Source organism: Lucilia sericata, unplaced genomic scaffold, assembly GCF_015586225.1.
Source record: "Lucilia sericata isolate MDLA Ls3-8-SP2 unplaced genomic scaffold, ASM1558622v1 Contig000833F_arrow, whole genome shotgun sequence".
Taxonomy (NCBI): Eukaryota; Metazoa; Arthropoda; class Insecta; order Diptera; family Calliphoridae; genus Lucilia; species Lucilia sericata.
The window spans coordinates 206,079-220,017 of record NW_023994825.1 but is presented as its reverse complement, the minus strand read 5'-3'; the positions used below and the strand labels follow the sequence as shown (position 1 = coordinate 220,017).

General features: G+C 31.0%; 1 protein-coding gene across 1 annotated transcript; it reads left to right on the top strand.

The window, feature by feature from the left end:
• The first annotated feature begins 25 nt into the window (after positions 1–25).
• LOC119608419 (peroxisomal targeting signal 2 receptor-like) lies at positions 26–2,143 on the top strand. Its single transcript, XM_037962840.1, has 3 exons — positions 26–126; positions 250–999; positions 1,075–2,143. Exons 1-3 carry the CDS (start codon positions 38–40, stop codon positions 1,235–1,237), a joined length of 1,002 nt encoding a protein of 333 aa, XP_037818768.1. The 5' UTR covers positions 26–37; the 3' UTR covers positions 1,238–2,143.
• The last annotated feature ends 11,796 nt before the right edge of the window (positions 2,144–13,939 follow it).

Here is a 13,939-nt window from a genome sequence, read left to right as displayed (position 1 = left end):
CTAATTAATAAAATCTTTTCAACATTACAGTTCAAAAATGTACTCCACATATACCACAGCTGAACGTCATGGTTACAGTGTGCAATTTTCAACATTTGAAACAGATCGACTACTGCTTGCAACAAGGTAAATATTTAAACAAAATCCCTCAAATCCCTCAAATACCCCACCAAAACCCTTGAAATCCATCCATCCCAACAAAACTAATACAAAAATTCTCAATTTTTTTCTCTTTATCTTTCCCTACAGCCAACTTTATGGTTTAGCAGGCGGTGGCTCTCTTTTTCTTTTACAGCATCTTCCACACAAACAGGGTCTCAGCGAGGTTGCACGTCTCGAATGGTCCGATGGTCTTTTCGATGTAGCCTGGTGTCCGTATGGCAACAATATCGCCTGTACTGCTTCGGGTGATGGTTCATTGCAAATCTGGTCGGGTCTGGACGTACCGTATGACGCTTCCGATAGTTCGGATTGTTTGAAAATGCCCCAAAAACCAGTAATGTGTTTGCGTGAACATAAAAACGAGGTATACAGTGTGGATTGGAGTGAAAAATGGAATTATCATCAGATACTTTCGGGCAGTTGGGATGGTGCGATTAAGTTGTGGGATTGTAATCGCCAAAAGTCGGTAGCCACCTATATGGGTCACTCCGATCTGATATATAGTGCAAAATTTTCACCTTTAGTGGCAAATATATTTGCTAGTGTAGGTACTGATGGTTTATTAAACTTATGGAATTCTTTTGATTTTTCAGGTAAACCTTTGATGTGCATTAAGGCCGCCCATGATGCGGAAATCTTGTCGTTGGATTGGAGTCAATTCGATCGCAATGTCTTGGTTACCGGTGGAGCTGATGGTCTAGTGCGCGGCTGGGATTTGAGGAATATGCGCCAACATGTGTTTGAATTGTTTTCGGGAGAATTTGCTGTCAGACGTTTGGCCTTCTCGCCGCATAAGGCTTCAGTTTTGGCCTCGGCTAATTATGATTTTACCACTAGGTAAGTAATTTTATAAAAATTGGAACATTGAACCTTTTGTTTTATATACATTTTTATTTATTTTCTTTTTTAAAGAATTTGGGACTTTGGTGTTTCTTCGGATGCCATTGAAATCCATGAACATCATACAGAATTCGTTTGTGGTTTAGACTGGAATGCTGCAACACCACATCAATTGGTTGACTGTGGCTGGGATAGTGTGGTTAATGTTTTTACACCTAAATCTTTAAAACTGTGAACGTTAGAGTTGAAACAACCCCAGAGTACCCAATCATGAATTGACAAATCAATCAATATGGCCTTAAACTGTAAATAGTAAAGAAGAAGAAAGACGAAACGAACAACACACAAGTGTGATAATAACCAATGTGCCACCAAAGTGCTCCATCTAGCCGTTTAGTCAGCATGTAGTAACGTTCGTTACGTTATACAACAAACGAAATTTACACCATTTCCAAAGGGCATTTAAGGAAGGTTGGATTAACTTTAACTTAACAGTTAAACAAATTTTAGGAAAATTTTCCAAATTTTCATTTAAAAAAAGTTTCAAAAACATGTATTCTGCAAATCCGATTTGTTTTCTGAAGACTAAATCCAACCATAAACTCTACTCAAGATATTTATGGCTTCCAAAGCATTACTGGGTAATTTACAGTCTGTTTCGGATAGTTGTATTGTTGTATGATAAGTAATTACACGTCAATACAACGATACAATACAGATTGTGAATTGCCCAAATGTTTTGAATATTTCACCAAAGTGTCCTTACAAAGTCAATCATTTCTTATAAATTAAGAGATATACAAATTTATTTCAGTAAGTTTTTTTAAATTTTTTTTTAAAAAATAATGAAAATTTTTGAAAAATAATTCAATTTAAAATTTTGGAAATTATATTCTTTTCAAATGCAATCTGGAAATGGTGTATAATTGATCGTTCATAATCAACAAGCACGTTTGGATAATATTGAATATATAGCAAAGCTAAAGCTGAACTGTTTTAAAAACGTTAATAATGTGATAAAAAATAATAATATTCGAAGAAATAATCCCAGTTATTGATAAAACTAATATTAAAAGTCGTATGTTTAATAAAATACATAGAATTTTAGGTTATGTAAATATAATAATTACTAATAATAACACTTTTTAACACTTAACTAACATTTAATGAAATGCCTTTCTAATTTGTTTTTTAAATTATTTTCTTTCAGAAAGATCTCAAAGTTTTATTATGCGTTTTTTAATAAAAAAAAGTAAAATAAAAAATTAATATAATTATAAAAATATTGTTTGATATAAAATTTCGGTTAAGAATATCATTTGAGAGGAAATTATAAATGATTAAAGTTTTCATCCATATTCCGGTATTTCGAATGTTAAATCAATTAGTTTCAATCGCTTTCAACTATGGTCAAATGATACCCTATAAACCATAAAACCCTATAACCCTATAACTATAAAATTAATGAGCGTCATCAAGTAGTATAGAACTTAGTTTTGCAGCTTTTTGTCGAGATACGAGTATATTAAACATAATTATGATCTTAAGAGCCCTATTCGGCGGGTTCAGTTGTATGGGGGCTAGGTGAAATAATGGACTGATGTTAACCATTTTCAATAGGCTTCGTCTCCGATATTGAATTATCTTCAATATTACGACCTGTAGTTTGATTGCAAGTTTTACAAGCTTTATTCAGGGGTTCAGTTGTATGGAAGCTAGGTGAAATAATGGTCCGATAGAAGATCATGTAACAAATTTCATTGAATTATCTTCAAAATTGCGACATGTAGTTTGATTACGGACATAGCTAAATCAGAAAATGATTCTAAACCGATTGGTATACTTTAAGGTGGGTATAGGACCAATATTATTGAGCGCTACAAACATCAGCACAAACATGCAAGCCTTGCCAGACTATACATTAATTCGATTTTAATCTTAATTCAGAAAAATTTTAATAATTTCTTGACAAAAAAAAAAAAGGTTTCCTAAAAGATGGGTCATTAGGGGCTGTAGATTAATATGCTATATTCTTATAAAATCTGAAGGGAACTTCTTTGTATGAGGACTAGGGTCAAATGAGTCCCGATCATTACGAATATTGGCAGTATCATTTAGGCTTTTGCCGATTTTTGGAGAGATACAAGAACATTTAATATATTTATGAGCTCCAGGGGCTACGGTTGTATAGGGGCATGGCGAAATAATGGACTGAATTTAACCATTTTTAATAGGCTTCTTTCTTGGGTCAAAAGTATGTGCCAAATTTCATGAAATTATCTTGAAAATTGCTATCTGTAGCGAGCCCACAATGTTTGCATAGACACACAGACGGACAGACAGATGATCGGACAGATGAACATAGACTCAGAAAGTGATTCTGAGCCGATTAGTATACTTTAAGCTAGGATGTAGGAGATTTTTAAGGGTGCAACTTCAAAGTTAATTTCAAAAATCAAACAAAAATCATAAAATCTATCTTAATCGATACAAGTTATGAATTTAATAAGGTCTTAATCGATCTAGTTCTAGAAGTTGTTCCAGATCTACTTAATTGTTTTCAACAATATTTCATTATCAATGTTAGTGCAAGCTATAGAAAAATATACAAAACTTTTTGAATTGTGCAAAAAAAAAAAAAAATCGAAAACAATACAATTTGTATACCATAAGCAGACATATGACGCGATACTAAAGATTTTCACAGTATATATTTTCATACAATTCCCTAATCTATTAAACTCAAGTGAGGGCCAAAATTATTTAAGAAGAAAAAAATTCAATAAATTCCAACGATCACATGCAGTGTGAGACGTCAGCCTTTAAAAATACGAAGTGAAAAAAAAAACAAACGGCAGCAAGAAGACAACAACGACGACGTTGAATAGGAAAATATATATACTAAAACTGAACTCTCCCACCCTCAACCCACAAACAACAAAAACACATAGCCTGCAATCGAAATATAAAAAACATGTGAATGTTTTTATTTTATATATTGTTTCAATAATAAAATTGTTCAATGTTCACTTGTGTTGAATGTTGAATGATGTCGAGGCGCGTGATTTGCTTTTGAGGTGTTTTTATAAATAAATTCCCCAAAAATAATACACCTACACAATTGTATACTTTTTTTGCTTGCCTTCATACTCATTCTAAGCTGGCTAAACGATCGAGCGACCGACCGACAGGCAAGCAGGCAATTGGATCGAAACGATTGTGAGAAATGCTCGCTCCGATATTTGTTGAATACTCTCACATCTTTAAAATAATATTGTACTTTTATAGCATTGGAGCAAAATTTGTTGATGACCACTTTGGTTTGCTAGTGGGAGACTGTTAACGGCACTTGTGTTGGCTCTTATTTAGATTTTTATAGATTTTTTATGGTTTATGGTGTGGCACACCTATTCATAGCCATTTTTGCACATTCCTGTGTACTCACTTGCCACGTCTGTGTTTTTATGGTTTTTCATTTACGTTTTGTTGTTTTCTTAATGCACCTCCATCGTTTGTTTCATTTATTAACTAACACCCATACACCCCCTTTTTTACCTCTTCAAAGTGTCGAGCTAGTGTGTGACTGATGTGTATAGTATCCAAAAATAAAATTGCATTGTGTGGAATTGTTTTAAATATAGATTTTGTTGACATAAAAATAAAATGCGCAGCATTGGTACATTTTTGTGGCATTAATATTAAAAAAGATTCTATTAAAAAGTCATAAACAATTACGAATAGAATTAGTGGTGTGTCAATGATTATTTGGACAGATTTTTAATGCGCACTAAGTGTAGATATAAATTTGATTGCTAATGTTTTAGATATTTTAAAAACTTGTATAATATTTGGTGGAAATAAAGAACTGACTCTAGTAAATTTTAGCGTTTTTTTGACACTTATTAATTTTGGGTTTTCGAAATACTAGTCAGCATATGCCCATGAACGTTACGACACATCAGAAAGGATCCTAGTGTATATTCCCTTAGAAAAGTGTCTTGATCATCCGGTCTTCGGTTGTCCAAAAGTGTAGTATTTCGAGCATCGGCTTCGCGAAATAAGGCCTTTCTTTGACATATAAACTATGTATTTGTAATCCAGGGACTATGCTTATATTGCTATACTTTTTGTTGAGTATTGTACTCAAGTTTATGCAACAATGTTATAGACTTGTATAAAGTCTAAAGTGTTGAGTAATGCTGAATCCGAATATGGCATCAGAATTTCCCCATGATATCAGATTTTCTAGATATCATGTCAACAAAAACATTGCAAAACCCCCATCTCTTACCATATTTGAGACTTTATAACAGCGCGAAGACATCTATATTTATAAGATTTTTTATGTCGTCAGAAAGTCCAATCTGTCGACTTTAAACTATAGGTTTAACCTCTGTTATATCTTCTTTCAAGATCGAGATATGTATCTTTTCACAAAGTTATAATCATAGTTTCGGAAGCTATATATGAATACACCTTATCTTTATGTCTAATATCGTCGGAAAGTCATTCGTGAGATAGATCCAGAAAACATTAAAAAATCTTGTAAAGTTGGATTGAAAGAATAAGTCCCGAAGTCTGTCAGGTCTTCGCATGAATTGAATTTCTTCAAATCCTTAAATTTAATTTCTTACCAAAATTCGTGTTTTTACTAATAATCTGATATTTTCATTACTATTCTTATTTTTTCACAATTTTTATCACTAGGTCAGGAATACTAATGGGGTTTCAAAAATAAACAAATTTTATGTTGTCAGGATTGGCAAAATTTTAAAAATTTATTTCCTCATTAAAAAAGTTATTATTCCAAATTGTACTTCTGACACAAAGTTCAAAGTACTAACGATTTCCATCAAAACATTATTCGAATTTGTAATTCTGACATAAACTTCAAAGGACAAACGATTTCCGTCGAACGATTCTTGTTCATCATATTGTTAAGAAACCTGAAAGAGCTACTTTTTTAGGAATAGAATTACTTTAAATTTTTTATCCGATTTTATAAAAGACTTCTAAAATTGTCTTTTAAGTGCAACATCAATAGACGTTTAAAGTACTTTTTACTAGTCTATAAACTAGTCTAATGACTTTACTACAGCCTACTTTATTAAATAGTCCTGGAACTAGTCTATGAATTAGTATTTGGACTATTCTATTGTGAAGTCCATAGGCTTGCCTATTGTCTGGTCCAAACACAAGACTATTGTCTAGTATAGTGAGTAGTCTGAAGGCACCGGATTACTCAGTCCGACAAATTTTTAACCTAGAGATCAAAGTACACTTTTCTAAAGTATTGAATCTGAATCTGACCTCAAATTTTCTTCTTCGCATCTGGGATCCCAGATATCGTGTCCTAAAGTTTGTTAGTCTCTTTTTGAGACGTTATAACAGCGCTGAGATAACCTTAGTCTTTTTCGATATATCTTCAGAGCAAACCAATCCTTTAGAAAAGTATAACTTGTTCTCAGAGTTTCATCATTTTTGACTAGTCTATTGGGTGATCTATGATATATGTATGTAGATATTAGTATATTTATTAGTCCACAGGCTGGTTTTTCGGACTAATGAAGCCGAATTGAAATAGTTTTCTTTCCAATTGATACATCTTAATAAAAAAACACAATTTAAAATTCCATTTGCCTTCCCTGAATGTCAGTTAATTTTACTCTAATTTAAAACGCACTCTTTCTGGTCAACTCTGCTTAAAATTATTGATGTGGCAATGTTCTATTAGGGAGTCGGTCAATTGATACTTATAAGGAATTTCTCGTTTCGAAATTTTAAATCAAACGATATTTAACGAAATCGCAAGAAATGTTAATTTTTTTACAACAACTCTTCACACTTTATCTTTAACTGCTATTTAACCTTAATAACGTTTTTTTTCTTCCTTTGCAAAGGTCAAACATTCTACTTTTTGGAATTTAAGTTTAAGACTCCTTTTAACCCTTTTAAAACAGCTCTAATAAATGCAGCCTTTTGTTAAAGGAAGTAAATATTTTCCTCGAACTGAGAAACTCAACTAAATACACTTCATTTATTGTTTCCCTCTTTTTTGTATTATGTTCTGTTTTTTCCTTCTTTTTTGGAAATCCTTTTTTGTTTTTTGCTCTAATATCCTAAATTGGTAATAAGTTTATGAGCAGAACAACAAAAAACCAGAGCATAGCGAAAATTTTAACTATTTTTCATATCAATAGCACGTTAAAAAGGACACACACAACAAAAAAAAGGATACAAATTCTCGCGAACAATATACCGAACTAGATTACTGGATCACGAACATAAAAACGCGATCATAAAACATAACAGAGTTCTTGAGTTAAACAATAGAACAAGATAAGAAAAAAAGGATAATAAATTAAAAACAGAACAAAATTTAAAAAAGGGTTTTTATTTATCAAAAAACAGGCAAACACACTGAAGGGAATTGTTATTGTAGACACACATACATATAAAGAACTAGGGCAATTTTCAAATTTCTAGATCATATGATTGTGTTTGCAAAAGGCAACAAAAGGAAATGAGGACAGTAAAATGTCCTGTTTATAGAAATATATGCATAAATTAGTTTTAGTATGTGACTACAGCGGAGGAGTGAGTAAATGATGTCAATGGCCTTGAGGTTTCAGTTAATTGTTTTAAAAATATCTAAAGAGTTGACAAACAAATTTAACTTTTACTTTGACAAATTAAAACCAAAAACTACTACACATATACTCCGATATCCTTTACTTTTCCAAGCAAAACTAAAAGGATACTTGAGAACAAATACATACAGATATATGGGAAAAATAAAGGCGATACGAGTCATGTTTGGCTTTGATTTTATGAGTTTATGACTAAAAGTGAATTTACTATTTGACCTAGTAAAAGCATTATAATTGTATGTAAATTGATTCAATTCAATAAAATGACCTTCATTTGCCACAATGGCAAAGAGCGCTGGCAAAGAAAGTAGGTGTGTCTCGTATTTGTCAACACAAATGGTGTAAAGGTTTGTCACGCGGACATGCTTTAAGCCGGTTAATCCTTTTGCAAGAAGAGAAGGAGGTATGTCGACAAACACAGTTAAAGAGCTGAGTCGAGTTAAATACACACAAACTATTTTAAATATCCTTAATCTCTCCAGCATGTTCACTGTAGGATATTTTACGCTTGGTTAAATGGTCAATTTGTTTGGTTGACTCGCAACACACTAACTAACTGATTAAAATCTATATTGTATATGTGTTGGTATAGGTGATTGAATGTATGTATATGTCTGTCATTTGATTTAATCCAATATAGGCGTATTTGTTTAGCTGCAAAATCAAAACATTCATAAATCCCGCTAAAGATTTTCCACAATTTTCCTAATGTCGCTAACTGCTGTTAATCCTTTTAAAGGAAATAGTTCTAGTCTAGCAAATCCTTAAATAAATCCTTTTTCTTGAAATTTTAACATTTCACAATATTGTTCATATTTACTCATTATTTGTTCATCTCAATGTCAAGTAATATTAGCAACAACACTTAAAATGTTATAAATTCATTTCTTGACCTTGACGAAAACTAAGCCTTTTTTAATCCTTTTTTTAACTCGTTTTTTACTTAATTTTTCATGGTCACAGGTTAGTTTTTTTTTTAAAGTAGTTTCAGGTTTATTAATGAGTTTTGTGTGTTCGCCGTGCAAATTGTTGTTGGTAGTTTTATGTTTTTCTTTTGTGGCGGGTTAGTTGAACTCTTTTTTAAAAAATTCAGTTTTAAGGATCAAAAAGGGTTTTATATGTTTTTTCTAGTTTTCCTGGGAATTTTAATTTTTCTAGGAATTAAATATACAAAGTCATTTAAAAGAAAAAGGTGAAAACCTGAAAATCATTTTTCAGCATTTTAACTAATTTAGAAGAATTGTAAAAAGACTGTATTCATACTGTCTTTCTAAGGAAGACTCTTTTCATATAAAAGTCTTCCTATGGAAGACTCTTTTCATTTAGAAAAAGTCTTCCTAAGGAAGACTGTTTTCATATACAAAAAGGCTTCCTAAGAAAGACTGTTTTCATATAGAAAAAAATCTTCCTAAGGAATACTGTTTTCATATAGAAAAAGTCTTCATAAGAAATATTCTTTCCATATAGAAAAAGTCTTCCAAAGGAAGACTGCTTTCATATAGAAAAAGTCTTCCTAAGGAAAACTTTTTTCATATAGATAAAGTCTTCCTAAGGAAGACTGTTTTAATATAGAAAAAGCCTTCCTAAAGAAGACTGTTTTCATATAGAAAACTCGTTCTAAAGTAAGACTATTTCATATAGAAAAGGTCTTTCTAAGGAAGACTGTTTTTATATAGAAAAAGCGGTCTTAAGAAAGACTATTTCATATAGAAAAAGCGTTCCTAAGTAAGACTCTTTTCATTTAGAAAAAGTCTTCCCAAGAAAGAAATATTCTTCATATAGAAAAGGTCTTCCTAACGAAGACTGTTTTCATATAGAAAAAGTTTTCCTAACGAAGAATATTTTCATATAGAAAAAGTCTTCAGAGAGAAAAAGTCTTCCTAAGGAAGACACTTTTCGTATAGAAAAAATCTTCCTAAGGATGACACTTTTCGTATAGAAAAAATCTTCCTAAATGATACTTTTTTTATATAGAACAAGTCTTCCTAAGAAAGACTGTTTCCTATAGAAAAGTCTTCCTAAGAAAGTCTTTGTTCATATAAAAAAGTGTTCCTATGGAAGACTTTGTAGGTCAAAGACTCTTCAGCAATTATTTGTAATTTTATAATTTCAAAATGTACATAAAATCTTCTAAAAATTGTGACGTCACAATTAAATGATATAATATTTAAAGATTTTTTAATAAAAATCATAATTTTGTCCAGACATCATTAATTTATACGGAAAAATTATTATAATAATCATACGGATTAACACTCACACAAAACCCCCAAGAAAAGTGTTATAAAAATATTTTCACCTCCAAGTTTAAAAATAAAATACGCGAAACGATACGATATGAACGAAGTACCCCCCAAACCACCAACAAACAAAAATTCCAACAGTTTATAAAGATTTACGTAGAAATGCGTGAGTGTGTGTGTGTGCGTATCTGTGAGTCTGTATGTTTCTCGGTCAGTATAATTTTTGTGTTTTTTTTTTTAATTTTATTTATTTCATATAGAATTTTTTTTTATTCAGATTGCTCGCCAAAAAATTTTTTCATTGACGTCATAAATTGTTTTTTAAAAATTTTATAAAAACAAGAAGAAAAAAATGTTATGAACAAGACAAATAAACAAAAACAACTACATGTTTTGCCCACCAATAAATAAAAAAATGGCATAAATATTCACACACACACAGACAGATACAATAAAAGTTTAAGAGTGTTTGTATGTGGAATTTTGCTTGTGGTTTTCTTATAAAAACAACAAAACTAAAATTAAATTTATAAAATTAACAAAAAAAATGAACTTGTTATTGTTGTTTTTGATTTCAATCCTGCTATTGATTATGAATGGATATTAAGAAGTCAAAAGAAAACAAAAATACAATACTAACGAATAACGTCATTAACACCAGCACATTTTTTTTTTTTTTTTATATATATTTTTCAAAATTGTTAGCAAAATATAAAGGCAGAAATATTTATTAATAGAATTTTTCCCCAATCGGTGTTTTACACTTGTTCTGAATACGTTTCATGAACATAATAGGGAATCAAGGTTGGCAACCGATAAAATCGATGTTTTTGTATAGGAAAATTGTTTTCTTTAGAAAGACTTTTTCAGTCTTCCTTAGGAAGAGTTTTTCTATATAAAAACAGTCTTCCTTCTATATGAAAACATTCTTCCTTAAGAAGACCTTTTCTATGTGAAAACAGTCTTAGGAAGACTTTTTCTAAATGAAAACAGTCTTAGGAAGACTTTTTAGAGTTTTTCTATATAAAAACTGTCTTCCTTAGGAAGGCTTTTCTATATGAAAACAGTCTTCCTTAAGAAGACTTTCATAGGAAGACTTTTTCTATATGAAAGAAGAAGACTTTTGCTATATGAAAATATTCTTAGGAAGACTTTTTCTATATGAAAACAGTATTCATTAGAAAAACTTTTTCTATATGAAAACCGTCTTCTTTAGGAAGACTTATTCTATATGAAAACAGTCTTCCTTATGAAGACTTTTCCTTTATGAAAACAGTCTTCCTTAGGAAGACTTTTTCTATATGTAAACAGCCTTCCATAGGAAGACATTTTTATAAGAAATAGCCTTCCATAGGAAGACATTTTTATAAGAAACAGTCTTCCTTCGGAAGACGTTCTTCTGTAAGAAAACTGTCTTTCTTAGGAAGACGTTCTTCTATATAAAAACAGTCTTCCTTCTACATGAAAAAAGTCTTCCTTTTTCTACATTAAAACAGTCTACCATAGGAAGACATTTTTATAAGAAAACAGTCTTCCTTAGGAAGACTTTTTCTACATGTCTTCCTTAGGACAACTTTTTCTACATGAAAACAGTCTTCCTTAGGAAGGCTTTTTCTATATGAAAACAGTCTTCCTTAGGAAAACTTTTTCTATATGAAAACAGTCTTCCTTAGGAAGACTTTTTCTATTTGAAAAACGTCTTCTTTAAGAACACTTTTTTTATGTGAAAATATTCTTCCTTAGAAAGACTTTTTCTATATGAAAGCACTCTTCCTTAGGAATATTTTTTCCATATGAAAACAGCTTTCCTTAGGAAGACTTTTTCTAGGATTTTTTTCAAGACTGAAATCAAAGATCAAACTTTTGAATATTTGGGATTGAATGCTTTACTGGGAGATTTTGATTATATGAAAGTGTAAACACTTTATATAGCGAATGTATTAAAAAACAACAATATCCACTGCGTAATAAATTCTCAACGATGAGCTAAATATTTATGGAACCAAGCTAACCGACCAACGAATCTACTAACAATCATCAGGCAGGCGGGCGATATGGCGGCCCTCCAAAAAAATAAGCGAAAAATTAATCGTTTAAAAAAAAGAACGACGTGTATTTTTGCTGGGAATTAATAATAAACAATAGTATTTGATTTCGTTATAAACAAAAACTAGATGAATTCAGTTTTCGCCTGCTCATTCTTGTTGTTTTTCTTTTATTTGCGTGCTTAATCCTACACACGAAATTTCTTTATGGATCGAGTGAAAGAATTAATGGAAAAACGTTTATTATCGAAAAATAAAAAAGAAATTAATGGCATCAGAAAAATGTGGAGAAATTTGTTTAAATAAATAAACAAGTAAAGAAATCTGGTCTATGAGGTCATAACCATGATGCTGGTGATGATCACATGAGTAGGTTGCAGTTGGCAATGTTAGATCAATGCCGCAGCGATCTGCAGACATAGAGAGAAGACATTTTGGTAGGGGGATGAATAATAAAAGAACTTTGTTACTTGGAAGAAATTTTAGAAAAACTTTTGAACATTAACTGCCAAAACATCTTGAGTGATATATGTATGTAAATATATGTAATTGAGTTGGTTTTAAACTAAAAAGTTTAGCATGATCCCAAGAAAACATTCTTCCTTAGGAAGATGTTCTTCTGTAAGAAAACAGTTTTCCTTAGGAAGACATTCTTCTGTAAAAAAACAGTCTTCCTTAAGAAGACTTTTTCTATATGAAATTAGTCTTCCTAAACTATAATATGTTATTTTTGTTTGATCTGTGATCTGGTCGACTGGTGGATATTTTCATTTATTTAACAATTTTTACAAAATCCTTAAATTTCCTTTAAACCGTGCCGGTCACGTGATGCTAATCACCAAATGTAAATAAATGATTTTGTTAAAACTAACACAAAAAAATTAGAGTAATTTTTCGAAAAAATTAGTTTAATGAAATTCCGAAAATTCTACACCACATTATAAACAAAAACCAAATTTCGAAATACAACAGCAACAGGAACCAACTAAATGTATACGAGCAAAAACCTTAAGAAAAAATGTGTAAATCTTCAAAAAAAAATCTAAATTCTTAGAAATTTGAAAATTAAACTAAATACGCAAACGTATTACGTAAAAATATCCCAAAAACCGTGACCAAATATAACCTTGTTTTTATTTTATTTTAGTTTATTTCTTTTTTTTTTGCTGTGAAATTCCTGCGCAGCAAAGCAATTCAGTTTACGCAACATTTTTACTTAGAATCCCTCGAATTTAAATAAAAATTTCTAAAAATATAGTAAACTATTGCATAATATCACAAAGAACTAAATCCTCTAAGGGCATTGTTATAGTTTTACATTTTACGTCATTGACCTGGATGTCCTGAATGTCCTGAATTTTTTAACAGCCCGTCATAAAGTTTAATCTTAATTGTTTTATTTAATCCACATCTATGGCTGCATGGACTACTTCTTAGGTAAACTAAACTATTACACAATTTTATACAATCGACATCATAAATATTGTTACATAACATTACGCAGCAACTAACTTAGCACTGACCTTTTCTTCACTCTTTTGTCTCTTTCTCTCTCATGCTTACTAGATCAGTGAGTCAGCGTGTTGTATGGAGTTTTGTGGCCTAAATGTTTTGAAATGCGTGCAAATAATTGCGTTTTATTATCACTGTTACTCACAGCCGGACATGAACTATAATTCGAGGAACTTTACACAACAATGAGGATGAGGAAAAAATATCTTTACAAATTGAGATCGCTCGCGGTCGCACTTCTTACGTAAGTGCTAATGTCACAATAACAATGAATCTTCTAGATATTATGACTGGCCTTGCGTCATTTTATAACAATGAGATCAAGAACAATGGACCAGAATGCAGCAGAAAAAAAAAGATCAGTCAGCTAGCAGAAAATAGTTTAGGATGAAAGATTGATCATCGTTGAAATATGTATATTGAAGAAGAAGAAAAAAATCTGTGTTGCATGACTGCTAGAGCAGTTGTTGTAAAGAAATTATGTTAT